At 35.4% G+C, this 13,367-nt stretch overlaps 1 protein-coding gene across 1 annotated transcript in view; it reads right to left on the bottom strand.

Moving 5' to 3' along the window:
- The window catches only part of LOC111059631 (E3 ubiquitin-protein ligase HECTD1-like), a 160,680-nt gene that overhangs the window by 37,588 nt on the left and 109,725 nt on the right, over positions 1–13,367 (bottom strand). The window contains 4 exon segments of the mRNA XM_039429229.1: positions 316–708; positions 2,012–2,164; positions 5,635–5,804; positions 12,592–12,978. Coding sequence (XP_039285163.1) covers positions 316–708; positions 2,012–2,164; positions 5,635–5,804; positions 12,592–12,978 — 1,103 coding nt within the window.

Raw genomic sequence — 13,367 nt, forward strand, 5'->3', positions numbered from 1 at the left:
CATTCCCGTTTAAAAAATAATCAATTATTATATTTTATTAAGCAAGAAATTATATTTTTCAATAATTTCATAATGATTTTTAATGATTAAGATGAAATTATGTTAATAAATTATTAATTCTACAGTGTTAAAAACCGACCTGGCAACAGAGCAAAGCGAGAAAGAGAAAGCGCTACCCGCTTTGTTGAATGATAGACAAGGATAGCAATACCATTGCTAATCAAACACTGACATTATAACGTGGACCTTACTATAGGAGTAATAACACATGTGACGCCGCAATAAAAAACCCAGGATTAATATAAACAAACTTACGCCAGGAATGTTTGGTCCGCGAAGCACCAGCTGCAGCCTAGGCTGAACGACCACCTCCGCCTCGCCGGCCATCACTGCGGCGGTATCCTCGCCGCCCGGCGCCGGAATCTCCAGATCCGTGGTCTGGTTGACGTTGGTGCGACCCGGCCTCGGGTCGAACGCCGGAATCAGCGCCGAAAACTGCCGCTTCAGTACAAACTCATCGTCCCACGAGCGTCGCTTACCACCTCCACTACCGCCTCCGCTTCCGCTGCCACTCTCACCCGCCGCCCCCGACGATCCGCCGCCTCCGCTTCCGCTACCGCTTCCAACTCCGCTGCCTCCGCCGCCTCCCACCACGCCACTGTTTCGAGACTCGTAGCTATCTTCCTCCTGAAACGGAGAGACCGGGAACTGCCAATTAAGGCCTCGTTTAACCACACAATCAATATCAAATATTTCTTTATTCTTTATTGATTCATATTATTTTGTTATGGTGACCTGGCAAGTTTGAAATATGTAGATAATTATTGACTGGGATATAACCCATGTATTTAATGATGAACACACTGTCATTAAGGCCTCGTTTAACCACACAATCAATATCAAATATTTCTTACTCTTTATTGATTCATACAATAAGTACGGAGAATACAATACTTATTGTATTGTATCATACAATAAGTATCATCAAAATGATAGGGAGAGGAAAAATAAGGTAACCTTGTGCTATTCCTCTCCCAAATTTAGATAAGGTTACACATAGTCCGAAATAGGTTAAGTGTTGTAGTTGTTCACTTTACTAAATTTTCAGTCCTCAATTATTTTCACAAAGTAGCTTTAATTACTAAAGTAGGAAATATTCACATACTATATTTACATATTAAATTTTACATACAAATACTAGTAATTCAAGTAACCCTATTGAAATAATAAATAAATCTTTAGTTTGTCAGATTTTTTTATTCTAAAATATTGATAGCGTAATTTGTATGTACTCTAGTTTTCATCACATAGGCCTACTGTTTTCCATGTGTGGTCTATTGTAAATTTTCTGCTTACTTATTGAGACCTTACATTGTTTTAACGTTATTCAACTGTATATTGTGAAAATTTACTGTGTTAAATAAAAATATTATCTATAAATGAAAATATAAATCTAAGAACGTTTTTAAAATTATTTAGACATGTTTCTGCTATAAGATGACATTATCAAATAATCAATGGCATAATATTATAGCCGAAACATGTTGTGACTGAACAATGTTAAAAGGGTACTTAGATTTCTATTTTCATTTATATTCAAGAGTGGCCCTAAAGAAAAAAAGCCAAAAATATTATCTTATCTTAAATAATAGTATTGTTAATTTTATTATTTCAAACAGTTCATGCTCAGGCACTATTTTTCAAAAAAGATTTGATCATCATCGATCAAAGAGTGATTGTTCAAACAACAACGCCACAAGAAAATATTTACAGTTAGAAACAAACTGTCGCATTCAAAAAATTTGCAAACAGTAGCAGAGTAAAAGTTAATTGATGGAGAAAAATCAATAAAAGCTTCACGAATGTTATCATTATATGTTTTTGAAACATTTATTTCAGGTGTTTCTCATAAATTACAAAAAATCAATAAACTATAAAATATATACTGTATATTTGCTGTGAATCAAATACTTGCAAACAAAATTAGAGAATATATAAACATGATAACTACCATAAATGAGAGTAGATTCCGGCTGACCATGACTTCTTCGTAATCATCATCATCTTCATTTTCGTCATCGTCATTGTCATCATCATCAGGCATTTCATCATCATCGTCCAATTCAGCCAACAGGGTGGGAGCTCGGCAACTCTCCAAGAAGTCCTGAAAACAAAAATTGTAGAAGAATGTAAACATCAACGTATTTGACGAATATCTGTTACATAATGTACCTACTTGTCAATACCAGCATATCTCCAAGTTGGCTTGTTTGCTATCACTGAATATTTAATATATTAATATTCACAAAATAATCCAAAGAGGTGTAAAAAATATACAAGTGTATACAGTAGGCGTCCCGTAGCTTTGCCTATGTGACTTTGAAACGGCATATTGGCAAGGTATGGTTTGCAGGGGTAATATTCACGGCCTTGCAAAAACATTCAGAGACCCAATATCCCTAGGTGGAGGAAGCTCCCTACACACAGAGATTCTTCATGAATGCTACGTATCACCAACAATGGAAAGAGCATCTTTAACGTATGTCAGCTGATAGGCTGAGTTGTGCTGAAGGGACGTAACTACAAAAAGCTTCTTGTGTATCTTTTGGGATGCTACACGTTGCTTTGGAGAAGACACAAAAGAGCATCTGTTGCTTATGGAGAGATATTAACCTAGCTCCGCAGTGCAGGCTGGTTGCTTGGCTGAATCGGACTAGGCGCTGAGACAGCAAATAATAGCAGCGTTGGTGGGAATGCGAGCGGCCGCAGTAACACCTCCCACCCAGCAATGGTCGGCGTAGTTACGCCTAGCGGACAGACGAAAGAACAAACCAGTCGGTTATTTGATCCCTCCAGCCAGGCTCAGCCAAGCAGCCAAGACAATAGAACAATGGAGTGACGGTCTTATTCGCGTTCATCAGCAGTTTTCTTTCTCACGACTATTTTTATTTTTGTGTGTCAATAATAACTCCAGTCACCAGTACAAAGTTTCCAGAAACGTGGTGTACTACCATATTAATGACTTTTCATGATGATTTTTAATTATTTAAAAACATTGTTGACATTCTGAGCCTTTAGGCTAAACTTGGGGTCGCTGAGAACGAATCTGCAATCAGAATTTCTCTATCACCAAAAATAACGAAAAAAATCCAGCTGTTGATCTTCCGGCAACCGTTAACAGTCATCCTGCAATGCGGCCGAAACACTTCCAAGCCAGACACCCATCTCGAATGACAACAACGCCAAGCTGTAAGAAACCATCCTGCACTGCGGCGCTAGGTTTAAAGATCCTTGTGTATCTTTTCGGATGCAACACGTTGCTTTGGAGAAGACACAAAAGAGCATCTGTTGCTTATGGAGAGATATTAAAGATCGTTGTGTATCTTTTCGGATGCAGCACGTTGCATTCGAGAAGAGACAAAAGAGCATCTGTTGCTTATGGAAAGATACATTAAAGATCCTTGTGTATCTTTTCGGATGCAGCACGTTGCTTTCGAGAAAATACAAAAGAGCGTCTGTTGTTTATGGAAAAATACATTTAAGCTACTTGTGTATCTTTTCGGATGCAACACGTTGCATTTGAGAAGATACAAAAGAGCATCTGTTGCTTATGGAAAGATGCATTAAAGATCCTTGTGTATCTTTTCGTATGCAACACGTTGCATTTGAGAAGATACAAAAGAGCATCAGTTGCTTATGGAAAGATACATTGAAGCTACTTGTATATCTTTTCGGATGCAACACGTTGCTTTCGAAAAGAGACAAAAGAGCATCTGTTGCTTATGGAAAGATGCATTAAAGATCCTTGTGTATCTTTTCGTATGCAACACGTTGCATTTGAGAAGATACAAAAGAGCATCTGTTGCTTATGGAAAGATACATTGAAGCTACTTGTATATCTTTTCGGATGCAGCACGTTGCTTTTGAAAAGATACAGAGGGCATCTGTAGCTTATGGAAAGATGCATTAAAGATCCTTGTGTATCTTTTCGGATGCAGCACGTTGCTTGCGAAAAGATACAGTGGGCATCTGTTGCTTATGGAAAGATACATTTAAGCTCCTTGTGTATCTTTTCGTATGCAACACGTTGCTTTTGAGAAGATACAAAGGGAATCTGTAGCTTATGGAAAGATACATTGAAACTACTTGGTTATATTTTCGGATGCAACACGTTGCTTTCGAGAAAATACAAAAGAGCATCTGTTGCTTATGGAAAGATACATTGAAGCTACTTGGTTATATTTTCGGATGCAACACGTTGCTTTTGAAAAGATACAGAGGGCATCTGTTGCTATGGAAAGATACATTGAAGCTCCTTGTGTATCTTTTCGGATGCAGCACGTTGCTTTTGAGAAGATACAAAGGGCATCTGTAGCTTATGGAAAGATAAGTTACAATTTCATAAATGTTCGATGTTTTTGAACGGGTAGTATTGTAGTCTTCATACTATATACCAGACTAGTCTTTGTATGTATTAGTCTTTGTCTTTGCAAATGATGCAACACGTTGCTTTTGAGAAGATACAGAGGGCATCTGTAGCTTATGGAAAGATAAGTTACAATTTCATAAATGTTCGATGTTTTTGAACGGGTAGTATTGTAGTCTTCATACTATATACCAGACTAGTCTTTGTATGTATTAGTCTTTGTCTTTGCAAATGATGCAACACGTTGCTTTTGAGAAGATACAAAGGGCATCTGTAGCTTATGGAAAGATAAGTTACAATTTCATAAATATTCGATGTTTTTGATCGGGTAGTATTGTAGTCTAGTGGGCTTCCGCCGATAGGCAAAGCCACAGGACCCGGACTGTACCTGAGAACATAGGATAGCATACCTCCGGGCTGAATAAATACAAGTAGTTCGTAATTGAGAACATAGGATAGCCTTGAAATACAAGTGTGTAATTGAGAAACTAGGATAGCATACCTCCAGACTGACTTGTTCTCTATCACTGAATATTTAATTATATTACTATTCACAATATACGCCACAGAACAGTACATAAATGCAAGAATACTAGAGAAAACATAGCATACCTCCAGACTGACTTGATCGCTATCACTGAATATTTTATTATATTAATATTCATAATATACGCCACAGAACAGTACATAAATGTACAAAGAATACTAGAGAAAACATAGCTTATCTCCAGGCTGACTTGTTCGCTATCAAATAATATTTAATTATATTACTATACACAATATAAGCCACAGAACAGTACATAAATGTACAAAGAATACTAGAGAAAACATAGCATACCTCCAGACTGACTTGATCGCTATCACTGAATATTTTATTATATTAATATTCACAATATACGCCACAGAACAGTACATAAATGTACAAAGAATACTAGAGAAAACATAACATACCTCCAGACTGACTTGTTCGCTATCACTGAATTATATTAATATTCTCAATATAAGCCACATAACAGTACATAAATGCAAGAATACTAGAGAAAACATAGCATACCTCCAGGCTAACTTGATCGCTATCACTGAATATTTTATTATATTAATATTTATTTATTTATTAGATAGAGCAAATATTAAATATAAATATTCACAATATACGCCACAGAACAGTACATAAATGTACAAAGAATACTAGAGAAAACATAGCTTACCTCCAGGCTGACTTGTTCGCTATCACTGGATGTGGATGTGAGACTCATGGTGAGAGCCTGGCTGAGATGTGGACCTGCGCCGGCCGTAGTGGAGATGCCGCATGACCCACTGCCTGTGGGACCACTGGTAGTCAGGCTAGGATAGCTTTGCGCTGTGCTCAGTAGGCCACCTACAAATCAAATTGAATAATGTTTCAAAATTTTTGTGATCTTTATAAAAGTGTTTTCATAACCTCATTTGAACTATTTTTATCAAAATTAGGGAGAGGAACAGTTTCGGGTTTATCCTGTTGATTCTCTCCCAATCATTAATTTGATGTGATTAAGGAATGTAATAAATGTAAATGTAAAATAACTTACAAATCATTCTGATTATCATCAACATTTGAGCAATATTAACAAGACTCCATGTCGGCGTAGGTGTTTCAAAGTTCCCTCTGTAATATTTTGTTGACTGGAATATATAATTATGCAGTAAATAATTTAACATCGGCATCAGAAAAAGTAAAGGTCTCTTCACATCACGCTGAGATACGTCTTCGGAAGACGCAGCCGTTCTGCCTGCCAATATTGAAAGCTAGGCTGATGTGAACACTGATGTTGCTTTCAATGTTGGGAGAAAGGACGGCTACGGGTTCCGAAGACGTATTTAAGCGTGATGTACATCAGTACATAAAGCCAGGTCACATACAAAATTCATTATAAATTAAATACAATGTCACAGTAGCCGAACACTATCCAAACATTAAATCTATGCATCAACAAATAATGTGTCTAATATATCTAATTTTACTATCGACGTTTAGTATTGAATGCATAATTATATAGCCCAGTCAACAAAAGATTACAGAGGGAAACGTTTGGAACACAACTTTTGACTCCCGTGCTCTTTTAAGTTAGGGTGAACATAAAAAAGTCCCCACCCCTAACCCCTGTGCCAAGGGGTGAGGGATATTTGAAAGTGACATTTTTAAGGGGTTTTCACATATATCTCGAACAATATGCATCTCGGCAATTTTAACAAATACAAAATTAAAGCTTACAAATTTGCCTACAAGTTCCATCTGTAACATTTCTTGATATCTCTCATAATTTTTCAGATGCAAGCAAGATAATACACTCGAAAGTATGACATTTTTGAAACCCCGTTTTGCCTCCGATTATTATCATCTTTTTGGCCGTGTAACTTTTCAACGATTGATTAGAAAAAGTCAATGTTCATTATGAGCATAAAATTATCTTCAATCGATGAATATTTCAATTATTTTACGCATAACCCAACGATTGATGCAACAGTTATAGTGTTGAGTGTAACATCTTTTGTTTAACAAGAATAGATCAGTTGACAGAGATGTTTAGAGGGAATGTTTCGAACACAATATTTAGCTTTGTTTGGACTAGTTAAAAGGTAAACATATCGAAAGTCCTCCCTCATTCCTGCCCCCTTGTGCTTAAGGCATGAGAACGGTTTTAGACTCAACTCTCACTCTACGCGACTCAGGTCGAGAAGAGACTCGACTCTAGTCAACAGCATGTGTTTTCAAGGGGTGACAGTCGCGGAGATTGGAGTCGACTGGTCGAGTGTCACCATTTGGAAACACATGCTCTCGACTTGAGTCGAGTCTCTTCTCGACCTGGGTCGCGTAAGTGTGAGTTTAGCCTTAGAGTTACGATTTTTCATTACTGTTACACGCATGTATCTTGAAAACACTGCCTTTCATCGACATGACTGTTTACACAAAAATAAATCTTGATAAATTTCCTACAAGTTTTGTTAAGTAAAGTTTTGTGACATAGTAGTTAACGAGTGAAATCTTTGAAAAAACAATTTCCTACAAGTTTTGTTTAGTAAAGTTTTGTGACATAGTAGTTAACGTGTGAAATCTTTGAAAAAAAACAATTTTTATCCAACGTTTTGCACTTTTAGGGCTTATAACTCTTTAACATCGAGAAAATGAGAACTAAAGTAGGGTTCTATAGCATTCAATTATTTTGAATTTGATGTATTTTTCCATCATGACAGAGTAATTATTACAGATCCTACAATTTTCCACCTCATACGAATGTACAGTACTTGAGAGGCCTTTCCGCATTCATGACTTGAAAAAAATCACCTTTATATACCAGATATGTTTCTAGTTTCTTACTAAATATTTTAGTAAGCTTGATCATGAATATTTGAATTTGATATTATTTACAATGTTGATCCTTATCTAAGGACTTTTAATGCAGGGTATTTCTGCATTTAAGAACGAGAATTATGCATGAATTCCACCAAAAACCAGCCTTTTTTATTAATGTATGCAATCAAGCAACCATCATAATGAAGCATTATAAAAGCTACGAGCATAAATTTCAATGAGCATCTTCGAATCGTAAGCACATGCGAATTGGACCAAAACATGCATGGAAATAAAATATCTGATATCATAAAACATTTCAACCATTTGATTCATATTTTAAAATAATATTTCTAGTGTACGTTATAATACTAGAAACTCAACATATTTTACTCATTACTTTTGATAATAAAATATGGCTCAAGTTCAATTCAACTTTAGGAATGTAGTTGCAAACTAGTAAATACATTTGTCATATATTGTATAGAAACGTTCCCAATAATTTAAAACAGTCAGAAAACTACAGTATTAACACCCACAAGCAACATTTGAGTAAATGGTTATTGAATGGGATGCTGCAGAGCAACTGATTCAATCCGCTTTCACATTCAGAACTTGAATTCATAGTGAATTTGCAATTCATAATGGCAGTATAGCCTTTAAGCTACTATTTATATATTTGTCTGTATTTACTAATAACCAGTATGGAATTTCATTGTGTGCAATTAAGATTCTTGATTTGCTGAAGAATGTTATTAGATTCAATTACAATAGTTTTAATTATAATATGTACAAAACATGAGAACTTAATCTCAATCAACTTGAAAGAACTTTCTGTGTAGTTGAGAAGTTGATATTGTGGTAATTATTCATATTGAATGAAAAAGACTGAGAAATTGTCAAAAAACCACTGATTTATTGATAAATAGAAATACCGGTTTCGGTTATTACACCATTGTCAATCTCTGATAAACAATAAATCAGTGGTTTTTGACAATTTCTCAGTCTTTTTCATTCAATAACTAGGAAGAACTCACTCCCCACTCACAGACTCAAGTCTTTGTGGAGAGTATTCACTTTTAAATGTGTGAATGAATTTTATAAGTTTGTATCATGTTTTTGATAAAGCTATTTGATTTGATTTGAAACTATATATAACTTTTCTGTAGAGATTCGGATGGAATTAGAGCATTTTTTCATGTTCTATATATAATGCTCGGCTCATTATATTGTATAGTCGGGATTTTCAAAGAAAGTTTTCATAGTCGAAGATCTTTCAAATTGTATAACTAAATAGAAATATCGCTGAGAGTCAACAATAAGTTAACGAGATACACCAATTTCACGACTCCTCCATGACACAGAGAAGCGTAATCATTAAAATATAATTCAACTAATGAATAATTTTGTTATACCAGACGTATTTCACCTAAATTTGGTTAGAAAGTTCTACAGAATTTATATATTTTTCCAGGAACAAGAAAGATGACAGAGGCAGAAGATAATAGAAGAAACCGATTTCAATGGAAAATACATCTGACCGACAAGACGACAGACACAGAATTATTGTAAGTACAGCCTTATTAAATTGATAAAGATCAAGTAGTTGAAGAATTGTGACGTTTTAATGGTGTGAACAGTAGAGCCTTATTTGATGGGGAGATACTTGATTGTAGAAATCCCATTCTTAGAGAATAACTGACAGTTCAAACAAATACAGAACTGTGAGAGAACTCAGAGGGGCATTTTCAGAATGGAACAAAAATACCAGATAAAAATAATCAATTTCCAGCTCCATCCAAAGACTGACAAGAAGTTTACAAATTGATGATTTAAGTAGTCATTTACCAAACGAAGTCTTGATTTTAGTAGTTATCTACCGAGTAAAGTCTTTAATGGTATTTAAATATAAGGATTTTTAGTCCTTAAAGGTATTTGAATTGATGATTTTAGTAGATATCTACAAAGTGGAGTCTTCAACAGTATTTAAATATAAGGGTTTTTAGTCCTTAACTGTATTTAAATTGATGATTTTAGTAGTATCTACAAAGTGGAGTCTTTAACAGTATTCAAATATAAAGTGTTTTAGTCCTTAACGGTATTTAAATTGATGATTTTAGTAGATATCTACAAAGTGGAGTCTTCAACAGTTTTTAAATATAAGGGTTTTTAGTCCTTAAGGGTATTTAAATTGATGATTTTAGTGGTTATTTACAAAGTGAAGTCCTTAACGGTATTTAAATTGATGATTTTAATAGTTATCTACAAAGTGGAGTCCTTAAATGTATTTGAATATAAGGGGGTTTTAGTCCTTGACTGTATTTAAATTGATGATTTTAGTAGTATCTACAAAGTGGAGTCCTTAACAGTATTTAAATATAAAGGGTTTTAGTCCTTAAATGTATTTAAATATAAGGGTTTTTAGTCCTTGACTGTATTTAAATTGATGATTTTAGTAGTATCTACAAAGTGGAGTCCTTAACAGTATTTAAATATAAAGGGTTTTAGTCCTTAACAGTATTTAAATTGATGATTTTAGTAGTTATCTACAAAGTGGAGTCTTCAACAGTATTTAAATATAAGGGTTTTTAGTACTTAACGGTATTTAAATTGATAATTTTAGTAGTTATCTACAAAGTGGAGTCCTTAAATGTATTCAAATATAAGGGGTTTTCGTCCTTAACTGTATTTGAATTGATGATTTTAGTAGTTATTTACAAATTGGAGTCCTGATTTTAGTAGGTATCTATCGAGTGGAGTCTTTAATGGTATTTAAATATTTACAAATAAGGCTTTACTGCATGGGGAAGCAGAATGGCGTGAATTATGAGACGACAAAGAACTGATTGAGACTGAAAATAGGAACTTAGGTGTGAGCAGATTCAACAATGAAATAGATGAAAATAAGAATGCTGAGATTAAATCGCATTTGTATTCAATCAGAAAAGTTTCTTGTAATTATTTTCCATTATTGGCAATTATTATAATTTGTTCTAGCTTGCGATTGTCTTTAATCAGAAGGTATAATTAGCAGCTAGCACTAGCTACACAGGGAATATAATCACAGTATACATACAGTATGGAAACTTGGCTAGTACCCTGACGCTAAAATCCGCCATCTTGTTAGGAAGCGCCGCATTGTAATAGTATTGATGGCAGGTTCGGATCACTTTAATGATCCGGATCAATTGTTCTCATTCACTGCCACGAGCCAATCAGAAGACCAGGATTGGAACTTCCCAAGGTCACGTGACGTGTTTAGTATTGGCGTCATGTAAAAAGCATTGGTTAGATAGGCGATTGATTACAAGTTTCCTTTCTGTACTCATTCTGTGATATAATATGAAAACGGTAGGGGTCATGAAATGTGTGCGCAGTGGCCAGCCAGCTAGATTGCGTCATCGCCACCAATCGAAGTTTTTAACACCTATTGGCAATATTTATGAAACTTATTTGTTGAAAACAGATGATTGGATATAAAATGACGTCAGCTACACCGGAAATTTAGCACAAACATGCGCGCGACACCTACCGTCATTTTCTATATACCGTGGGAAATATCAAGTTCGAAGGGAAAATTGATAGAGGGTCAGTGAAAAACATCGGCAATACAAATTTCGCTGTATCTGAGCAAAGACTCGAGTATCCTACTCTCAAGTATAAAAAGTATTCAAAGTTTACCTCTTTCCGGGAATAATTTTCAGTCTCAACCAGTACTATTCACGAGTCGCAGAAAGACAGTGTTTCAGCAATTTTTCAATAGTGTTCAACAATATTCGAGCAATTTTTTAATAGTGTTTGAGCAATTTTTCAATAGTGTTCGAACAATATTCGAGCAATTTTTTAATAGTGTTTGAGCAATTTTTCAATAGTGTTCGAACAATATTCGAGCAATTTTTTAATAGTGTTTGAGAAATTTTTCAATAGAGTATTATCTAAAGTTAAACTCTTTCTGAAAACAATTTTTAGTCTCGACCAGTCCTATTCACAAGTCACAGAAAGGAGTGTTCGAGCAGCTTTAAATAGAATTTGAACAATTTCTCAAACAATAGTGTTTGAACAATGTTTGAGCAATTTCTCAATAGTGTTTGAGCAATTTTTCAATAAAGTATCCAAAGCTCAACTCTTTCCGAGAACAATTTTCAGTCTCAACCAGTACTATTCACAAGTTACAGAAAGGAGTGTTCGAGCAGATTTAAATAGTAATTGAACGATTCCTCAAGCAATAGTTTTTGAACAATTTTTCAATAGAGTATCAAAATTTCAACTCTTTCCGAGAACAATTTTCAGTCTCGACCAGTACTATTCACAAGTCACAGAAAGGAGTGATCGAGTAGCTTTAAATAGTGAACGATTCCTCATTCCTCAAGCAATAGTTTTTGAACAATTTTACGATAGAGTATCAAAATTTCAACTCTTTTCGAGAACAATTTTCAGTCTCAACCAGTACTATTCACAAGTCACAGAAAGGAGTGTTCGAGCAGATTTAAATAGTAATTGAGCAATTTCTCAAACAATAGTTTTTAAGCAATTTTTCAATAGAGTATCCAAAGTTCAACTGTTTCTGAGAACAATTATGTATTTATATTTTGCTCAAACACTTAATTTTTATGTATGTATAGTTTTAGTGTTTAAGTGCAGTAGCATATACTTTTATTTTTTGTAAAGCTTTTTTTGTATTTTGTTTTTGGCAAATAAATTTATTCATTGATTCATTCATTCAATTTTCAGTCTCGACCAGTACTATTCACAAGTCACAGAAAAGAGTGTTCGAGCAGATTTAAATAGTAATTGAACAATAGTGTTTGATCAATTTTGTGAGAGTGTGTGCGAGTACCTGGGAAATTAGATGATAACGCCAACCGCACGAGACTAGAGACGGAACTAGGACCGCGCGGAAATAGGGAGGAAGGATTAGAGGAGGGTGTGGGATTGTTGGCGTGCACGCTAGTCTGGTTTCCGCCAGTCTGCACGCTGGCAGCAGTTCCGCTTCCACCAGTTCCGCTTCCGCCTGTTCCGTTACCGCCACTTCCGCTGCCGCCAGTCCCGCCACTGCCGCTAGTGCGTCGCCGCGCCATGGCCGCAAACGTCTCTAGGAGTCCGGCGGGGTTGGCCTGTTCCAGGCTGGTTGCATTCGTCGCTGACGTGAGGTTGGGAACACTGATGCTCATTGGATTGGTCGAAGAGGGTCCCCGGCCTCCTCCACCCTCCTTCTCCTTCTTGCCTAATAATATAATGCATGCGCCTTACTGTCATGTTGCTTCACACACTCCCCCCCACCCCCACACAAACATTTTCCTTTCTTCTGATGATGACATTGGTACTACTTTGAGATAGTTTTCATGAGTTTGTATTATACTGTACTTGTATTGGTTTACAACAAGGTCTATAAAAACCAGGTCAAGACACCAGTGTTCCTTATGAAGCGGCCATTTTGTGGTTTTTTTTTTTATGGCGGTACTTCTGAAAATCCAATCTAATTCAACTCACTCGTAACAAAAGCATGCATTATGCATTTTAAAAACAATATTATAGTTCAGATAAACTGAAATATGAGATTGAACATTGATATGAATAAATGATATTGTGAATTCCGGTTATCAACTTTTTAAT

The sequence above is a fragment of the Nilaparvata lugens genome, chromosome 5 (genome assembly GCF_014356525.2).
Source record: "Nilaparvata lugens isolate BPH chromosome 5, ASM1435652v1, whole genome shotgun sequence".
In the NCBI taxonomy this organism is placed as follows: Eukaryota; Metazoa; Arthropoda; class Insecta; order Hemiptera; family Delphacidae; genus Nilaparvata; species Nilaparvata lugens.